General features: G+C 45.0%; 1 protein-coding gene across 1 annotated transcript; it reads right to left on the bottom strand.

Moving 5' to 3' along the window:
* Nucleotides 1–4,455: 4,455 nt before the first annotated feature.
* LOC139900362 (uncharacterized) lies at nt 4,456–4,992 on the bottom strand. Its single transcript, XM_071883139.1, has one exon. The coding sequence runs from the start codon at nt 4,990–4,992 to the stop codon at nt 4,456–4,458; it is 537 nt and encodes a 178-aa protein (XP_071739240.1).
* Nucleotides 4,993–9,011: the final 4,019 nt, after the last annotated feature.

Genomic DNA, 9,011 nt, shown 5'->3' with positions numbered 1-9,011 from the left:
TGTTTGCACGTTTGTTCTGGGGTCAAGTACTCGTTCCGGGATGAAGTGTCTATTCCGGGACAGTGCACTTTCTCCGGGACGACGTACTTGTCCCGGGAGGGTATCTTTATGCCGAGTTGAAATACCGAACTGGGAAGTGGTGACGGTACCAGCAGCATGTCGGTTCCGTCTAAGGTATCACGGAGCTCTCAGTCTAATCCGGGAAGGTTTTGCTTTCTACTTGTTCAAAGTGTTTCTTCACGGTTATAGTTATCCTGACTGGCTACATGAAGACGGATGATGTCGGGGAGTAGCCCTTCTTCCGGGATGGACCGTTTCGGGTAAGATCCTAGCCGGTCGCTACTTTGTTAATGTCGTTTTGAGACGGATCATTATGCGTATCATTAAGTCCCCCCAGTTTGGTGAGGTCAGCTGGGACAGCTGCGTCGCCAAACTTAAGTTAACATGACCCACGCGCGTGATTTGACGTGCAATTAATGCGCGTTGCATGTTGTCTTAATCATAGTAAAGTGCTTCTCGTGTTTCAATGCACCTTTTTGAGTTTTATGGGACCCGCATACGATTTTTGCCTACATAAACGATCATTTATCTTCATTCAAGCCTTTCTACCTTCGATAGTATTCGCTTTACATAATACAGAGAAACAATTTTCTTATCTTCTTCAATTTAAATCTCTCTATTTTCTTCTTCGTTCAATATGGCTCCCAGATCTGCTAATATTCTTCATGACGTGTTACGTGCGCCTAGCAACATCGATCAAGCCTATCTTGATAGGATTTGTTATATATAACCTCAACTACGAGGCTTGGGGTTAGTGATTCCAAGGTCACAGCAGCGTGCTTGTGGGCCCCTACCAAATCATTGTGCTATCTATTTGAGACCCTTTGAGGTCTCAAATCTGAGATACCCATTTACTCGCTTCTTCACGAAGGTTTTAAATTTCTACGGCCTTAGTGTTGCTCGTTTGCATCTGAATGGGGTTCGCGCGATCGTGCTGTTTGAAATGTATTTTAATGGTTTAGGCATGGTCCTAAGCTTGAACATTTTCAGAAGCATTTTTCGGCTATCGTCCTATCGCAGAGGGTGGTACACGTTTGCTGATGAGATTGATTTCCTTGGGGAGGCACCAGCGATTGCAGATAACTGGGTGCAATCGTGCGTTTCTGCCAAGTGTTCTGACTTTCCATTGAGGAACGCACAGTCCTATCTGTTTAGGTCGGTGACTGTTCAGCAGCCGAGACAACTGTCTGAGCTGGGCAAATTGATGGTTGACCAATTGAGGGGCCTGAGGATTCCTCAACGATCTTATGATGAGCAGGTGTTGGTAATGGCTAATGTTAGCAACAACTGGACCCATTCTGATAGGATTCATGTCGCTCGCAGAGGCGGGAGAGGTATTTATCCGTGTGACGTTTTCCATCCTTTTTTACGTAACCATGATTTATTAAAAGACGTTTTATGATGTGTGCAGAGTTAACGGTGTCGGAGGTTCTGAGGGCGACGAGTCTGGTTGGCATGGTTTTTACCGACAAGGTGGTTGAGGGTATGCCTTTGGCGTCTTCCAGCCGTTACAGGGCGCCGCCTCCTCAAGACTTGGAATCTTCCAATGGCGGTTCTTCAGAGGGTGGGCTGATCCGTTGTACCAGGCGTCGGATTGAGCCGTCTGCGGCAGTTGAAGGTATGCCTTTGACTCGCATTCACTTTAACTTGCCTTATAGTATCTTGTGCTGACTACATTGCTTTCTTTCGTGTATGCATAGGTAACGCTGGTGTGACTTCTGCGGGGGGTCAGGCATCTGCCCCATGGTTTCGTTGTTGGAGGGAGCTACCCCCCGGGAGAGGCTTGAACCGGTTGTGGGGGAGAGTCGGGTGGCTGAGGAGGAGCCAGCTACTGAGAGGGAGTCGGTTTAAGGGCACCGTCCCGAAAAAGAACCCGCTGTGGAGGCCTCGGATGCTCGCCCCCGGCTTACAACAAATGCTGGGCAGAACGTTTACGTTCTGCCCGACTGTAATGTCGAGCCATTCCGTGATCTTCTTCACTGTGATGCTTCAGACTACCCGGTTTATAGGGAATATCTGGACTTCATAACCTTTCCGGCTCTGAAAGAGGGGTTGGCCGCTCTTTCCGCCACCCAGGCACAACGCTTCCATTCTCAGTTTGCCGTGTTTGCTCAACATCTTGCGGCAGATGAATTTAACCAGAGCGAGGCTGATGCTTGTCGCATTCACGAGCATTGTGTGATGTTTGAGAATGATAACCGTCGCGTGGCAGAGTTGTCGGGGATGATCACTCGCCTTGAGATGGAGCTGGCGTCGGCGAAGGAGGCCTTAGAGCCCACCCGGGACGAGTTACGTGTTTCTCGGGAAGTGCAGGAAACGTTGAAGGCTGCACTTGCCCAGGAACAGGAGAAGGTTGCCCCACTTTCTGATGACAATAAGAAGTTATCAGAGAAGGTGACGACCACGTTAGGCGAACTTACCCGCCTTCAACATGGTATTCCTGTGCTTTTTGCCCGTCTCCTGAAGTCATCCATTATTAATCAGCAGTTCAGTGCCTTTATTGAGGCTATCAAGAAGCTGACTACGTTTGAGGTGTTGAAGGCGGTGCAGTGTTTCTTGCAGCCTGGTAGCGCGGCCCAAAAGATGAAGACTGATTTGAGCGCTACCTGTGTCCAGGACTGCCAGCAGGCACATGAGGCTCTCGGCCATATTAGTTTTGAAGAGTTATACAAAATCTGCAGGGACGAAAACTCATCCGTGGAGGATATTGTAAATTACCAACCGTAGAGATATGCACTCAGTTGTGTTTTGTATGATTAATGTGACTTCTTTATATCTTGTTACATATTGTGTATAAACTAGTTTATTTTGCTTTGAGTTGCGTATATTGTCATTACAAAAACGTAGATATCTAGACTACGCGTGAGTATGGTCGAGTTGTTTATATGGTAGAACCGGACCATCATTGATATGGTCGGACACCCTTGTTATCCGAGAAGGTTCTTCAAGGGGTGTCCTCCTACCAACGAAAGCTAGAAAGCATTTCTTCTGGCGATAGGTCTGAAATATGCCAAAAGACTTTTGATTTTACTTGTGTCATATTCAGAGTCGTTACAGTGCATAAGTATATAAAATGAAACTTTATTGATGACTTATACATAGAAATGATTTGAGTACATAAGTGTTTTGCATTTCTGCCATCAGAGTGGGTAATCAGTCCTCCCGGTCGCAGATAAGTTACTCATGATATTTCTTCAAATGAAAGGTGTGCCATGGGCATTGGAACTCCGTCTGGTGTCTCCAGGTGGTATGCACCATACTCGGTTATGCCGACGACCCTGTAAGGTCCCTCCCATCTTGGGCCCAATTTTCCGACGTCTTGCTGTCGGCTGGCTTCGTTGCTACGTAACACCAAGTCATTTAACTGAAAGTCAAGTGGCTTGACTTTGTTGTCATAGTGGTTTGCGATTTTTTATTTCTTTTCGGCTTGCCGGATATGTGCTATTGTCCGCCGTTCTTCCAGAGCATCCAAGTTTCCTCACAATGCTTCATCATTTTGTTGTTCATCGAATTTTGTTATTCAGTTGGTTGGGACAAGCACTTCAGCCGGGATAACCGCTTCGGTGCCGTACACCAGAATGAATGGTGTTTCGTTCGTACTATCTTTAAGTGTTGTCCGGTGTGCCCATAGTACATGTTGGAGTTCATCCACCCATCCTTGACGGTGTTTACCTAGTCTTGCTTTTATGCCTGCAACGATGTCTCTGTTAGTGACCTCGACTTGTCCGTTGGCCTGTGGGTAGGCCACAGAAGTAAATTACTGCTGAATGTCCATGTCTGCACACCAGTCCTTAAATGGATTGTGTGCAAACTATGTGCCGTTGTCGCCGACTATCTCTCGTGGTAAACCGAAATGACAAACAATGTCCTCCCATACAAAGGTTAAGATTTTTCTTCTTGTAATCGTGCTTAACGGTTTCGCCTCGACCCATTTTGTAAAGCAGTCGATTGCGACTACTAGGAATTTAATGTTACCGACACCTCTTGGGAATGGGCCGACGATGTCAATCCCCCATTTGCAGAACGACCAAGTGGCGTGTATAGGAATCATGTTTCGACGGGGGGATCTGTTGATGGGAACGTGTATTTGACATGCATCACAGTTTACGATCTGATCATATGTGTCCCGGTACATGTGTGGCCAGAAATAACCCATTCTCTTGATCCTGCTAACTATCGTTCGGTAGCCGGAATGTGTGGAGCAGGCTCCTTCGTGCATTCGTATTATCTCTTTGACCTGCGTTGGGCCAACACACCTTAAGTAAGGCTCTGTGAATGATTTCCTGTACAGGACGCCATTTTTAAAGTTATACATTGGTGCCCGCATTCGTATCCTACGGGCTTGTAATTTGTCTTCCGGGAGGGTAACGCCGGCAAGGTATTTTATGAAAGGTGTCATCCAACATTCTTCCTCTGCTGTGATTGTTGCCATGAGGGTATCCTCTTCGGTTGACTTTCTTTACAGTACTTCAACCATAACTTTTTGGTGAAGTGGTCGTAGAGCAAAGAGGCAAGATTGCTCAAAGCATCTGCTTTCTTGTTATGGTTATGGGGTATTTGTTTTATTTCAAATGCTGCGAAGGTGTTGGTTAGTGCTTTTGTAAGTTCTAAGTATTTTTGCATCGATGTATCCCTTGCTTCGAAGCTGTCGTTTAACTGGATTGGTACCAGTTGTGAGTCGACATAAGCTGTGAGTTGTCGTACATCAATACTTTTAGCCAAGCGTAATCCGGCTATTAGTGCTTCGTACTCGGCCTCGTTGTTTGAGGCGGCGAACTTCAACCGGATAGCGTAGGTTATTTCTTCTCCGTTTGGGGAAACGAGAAGTAGACCTATGCCGGGCCCATCCTCACTTGACGCTCCGTCCGTATATAGTTCCCAGAAATCGTCCGTTTCCCTTCTTGTGACTGTGGTTTCGCCTTGCTTGATCATGTCAGAAGGGAGCTCCACCAGAAAGTCGGCTATGACTTGGCCCTTGACCGAATGTCTCGGGAGGAAGGTGATTTCGTGCTAGCCAAGTTTTATTGCCCATTTCGCCATTCTCCCAGAAATTTATGGCCTAGTCAGGACGTGTTTGATCGGTTGGTCCATGAAAACTTGTATCGGATGTGCTTGAAAATATCGCCGTAACCGCCTGGCTGTGTGCACTAAAGCATAAATTAGTTTTTCCATGGCCGGGTAGTTTACTTCTCCATTTTGTAATACTTTGCTTACGAAGTACACCGGCATTTGAGTTTTACCTCCGTCGGCAATTAGGACCGAGCTAATTGCCTCGGAAGAGGCGGCAAGGTATACCGCGAAGGTTTCACCCGGTATAGGTGCCGTTAATGTTGGCAGCTCCTTTAAGAATGCCTTTACATCCTGGAAGGCCTTATCGGCCTCATCCGTCTAAATGAAATCTTTTTTGCTCAGGCAGCCCTTTAACGTCTGGAAAAAGGGGAGAGCTCTGTCGGCGGCTCGTGACAGAAACCTTGTGAGTGCCGCTAGCTTCTCGTTTAAGCTTTGGACGTCTTTTTTATTCCTGGGTGACTGCATGTCTTCGATTTCTTGGATTTTTTTCGGGTTTGCCTTAATTCCTCTAAGCCTAAGAAGCGGCCTTCTTCCATTCCGAAAAAGCATTTTGACGGATTTAGCTTCATATTGATTTTGCGTAGCGAATCGAACGTTTCAATGATGTCTAAAATCATTTATTCTTCTGTTTTGCTCTTGATGACGATGTCGTCCACGTATGCTTCGATATTTCGTCCGATTTCGTCCTAGAATGCTTTGTCGATTACCTATTGGTATGTTGCTCGGCATTCTTTAACCCAAATGGCATTTTTGTATAGCAGAAAATGCCTTTGTTTGTGAAGAATGCGGTCTTTTCTACGTCAATTTATGCCATTGGGATATGTTGGTAACCCCTGTATGCATCCAGGAAGCTTAGGAACTGGAAACCCGAGAAGGACTCAACCTTCCAATCGATTTCCGGCAGAGGGTAATTGTCTTTTGGGCATGCTTTGTTGATGTCTTTGTATTCGTCACACATGTGCCAAGATCCGTCTACCTTCTTTACCATCACGGGATTCGCCACCCATGTTTGATGTTTTACTTTTTCATTATACCGGCGTCGACTAATCGTTGTACCTCATTATCCAGGAATTCGCTTCGTTCTAGCGCCATTGCTCTTGTCTTCTGAACGACCGGTGTGATGTTCGGGTTTACGTTTAGCCGGTGTTGGGCTATTTTCCGTGGGACACCCGTCATGTCGGATGGTTCCCAGGCGAAGACATCAATATTTGCTACTAAGAGTTTACAGAGCGTGTCCTTTGCGTTGGTGCTCAAGGTAGCACCAATCTGGATCCGCTGGTTCGGATGCTTGGGATTCGGGGACACGTAACCGTTGTCATAGATTATATTGTCATTGGTTCCTTTGAATATCTGCATACATTCGATTGGTTCCAATTCTTGCGTTCGAATCGTGGCCACTCCGGCTGAAGTCGGGAACTTCAACATGCTGTGTACTGTTGACGTAATTGCACCAATTTCTGCATGGCGTTACGTCTTAGGATAACGTTATACCGTGAGTCTGTTTTAACTATGGAGAATTCGATGTCTGCAGTACTCTAGAAAGGTAATGTTCCCAACACAACCTCCTGCGTGATGGAACCCACCGGCCAGGTTGCAGCGCTGTTGAATCCTACCAACGGCGAAGTTGTGGCTTTCTTCCGCCGGCTGATGTTTTCTGGTAGCTACAGAAAACAATGTTTAAACATGACTTCTGCCCCTGCACTGGTGTCGGTGTATATTCGCCCAATTTGGCAGTTGGAGATGTGTGCTCGTATGATAACAGGATTAGAAGATGGGTTGATATTGAATAACGAGGGGAAGACGATTGGTTCATGCTTCCATTCATCTAATACCCCTAATTTTCGTCGTTTTCCCACGACCCATGAGTGGATCATATGCACATTAGCGTCGTCGGTGCTGTTTATGCTTGTTTCTTCGTCTTCCAGCTCGTTGTGGTGAGTAGTGATTAATTTTGTACCTTTAGATAGCGCCATTTGATCAAACCAAAATCGTTTAGTGTAGATAGATTTCGGGTTTGAGTGCTTGATTTGGAAAAATAGTAAGTCGAATGTTTTAACTCCAATAATTGTGCAAACCCCGATTTGGAATCTGGATTCCAAGGGTGTAAAACAATCGATTGAATTAACCTTATTCGATCGGAATCGAATAAGTTAATATCTTAGAGTGAAGATTAGCTCCGACGATGATCGGAGCGCTTATCGGAATTGAATTAACGACTGGAGTAATGCTATCGTAATTAACTTGGGCAGAGTAACATTAATGCATCCAGTGTTGTGGAATAAATGATCTTGTTCACGTATTTATAGATGTTAGGAGGGAATGATGACGTGGCATATGTCCCTTTCATGGTTGTAACAAACTTTTCCAATCCCGAGGGGTGACGTGGCACCTGCCCCTTTCATGGGAATAATCGAGCAGATCCTAACAAACTTTCCAAGATTAATGAGCTGACGTGGCGTGCAACTTATTTGCACGTTTGTTCCGGGGTCAAGTACTCGTTCCAGGATGAAGTGTCTATTGCGGGACAGTGCACTTTCTCCGGGACGGCGTGCTTATCCCGGGAGGGTATCTTTATGCCGAGTTGAAATACCGAACCGAGAAGTGGTGACGGTGCCAGCAGCATGTCGGTTCCGTCTAAGGTATCACGGAGCTCTCAGTCTAATCCAGGAAGGTTTTGCTTTCTACTTGTTCCAAGTGTTTCTTCACGGTTATAGTTATCATGACTGGCTACATGATGACGGATGATGTCAAGGAGTAGCCCTTCTTCTGGGATGGACCGTGCCGGGTAAGATCCTAGCCGGTCGCTACTTTGTTAATGTCGTTTTGAGACTGATCATTATGCGTATCATTACATTCGAAGCGATATTTGGTTAACTCTAAAAAATGTGGGTATGTCCGAGTTCTTATAAATTATACGTTATTGTTGATGAGACATAATTTCTAATTAACTTGATTTGCACACGACTTAATGTACGACCCTTGTCATAATTTTCGCATTATTGTCAAGGCTAATTTCCTAGTCGTGCATGCTATTATTCGTAAGCGCTAGGGTTCATTATTAGCAATGTTGATGCTTATCCTTTAGCTATAACTCTTAATAAATTCTACTATGAGATTGATTAACGAGGCCCGAATACGCAAAATATGTGATATCCACAAAGCTTGACCGCACTACATACGTGCATAAAATTATTTAGTGAGATATCATGTAAAATTCAACACAACTAAATACTTTAGTTGTCTTGAGATGGGGGGCTGACATTCTATTAGACTATCACTGCGGGAAAGATGTTTTCCTAATGCACGCCGTAAAGCCTTTATCAGGTCGGCTTGTTCATGGAAGCATCACATCTGCGCAACTTAACATTTGAGATGTTAAGTTGATCATAATGTCGCTTCACTGCATGTACGTTTCATGATAATTGATATGTATGTGCATATCATTATCACATATGCATATGCGCATCAGACGATGCACATACATATTTAGTATTGGGACGCATGTGTTATTAACTACACGTGCAATGTTTGAAGTAATATTTACTACTTTAAAAGTATGTTGATGAATTTGGTGCGACAATATTCGCGTCAGGACGTTGATATTATCGCGCATAATGTACGCAAATGACTATAAGTAAATGATTGTACCTCATTATACTTTGTGCACGATATTTAGATACACAGTGTTTCGGGTGAGTATGACTGCAACTTGCGCGCACGTAAGTCGCATCTCTTTAGCCCATGGCATATGACTATAAGCCCATGGTGCGCTTCATCCCGCTTCGCAGACGGTTTTTTAGGTTTATGGTAGCTCTACCTAAGACTATGAACGAACAATATTTATGTTACGTGCACACAGCATAAATTCATGGCGTCTACAA

This window comes from Rutidosis leptorrhynchoides, chromosome 3, assembly GCF_046630445.1.
Source record: "Rutidosis leptorrhynchoides isolate AG116_Rl617_1_P2 chromosome 3, CSIRO_AGI_Rlap_v1, whole genome shotgun sequence".
In the NCBI taxonomy this organism is placed as follows: Eukaryota; Viridiplantae; Streptophyta; class Magnoliopsida; order Asterales; family Asteraceae; genus Rutidosis; species Rutidosis leptorrhynchoides.
The sequence above is the reverse complement of the archived record's forward strand: the minus strand, read 5'-3'. Positions and strand labels throughout refer to the sequence as shown.

Excerpts from the sequence above, each read along its gene's own strand:
- LOC139900362 (XM_071883139.1), bottom strand. The coding sequence starts at position 4,992 with ATGATCAAGCAAGGCGAAACCACAGTCACAAGAAGGGAAACGGACGAT.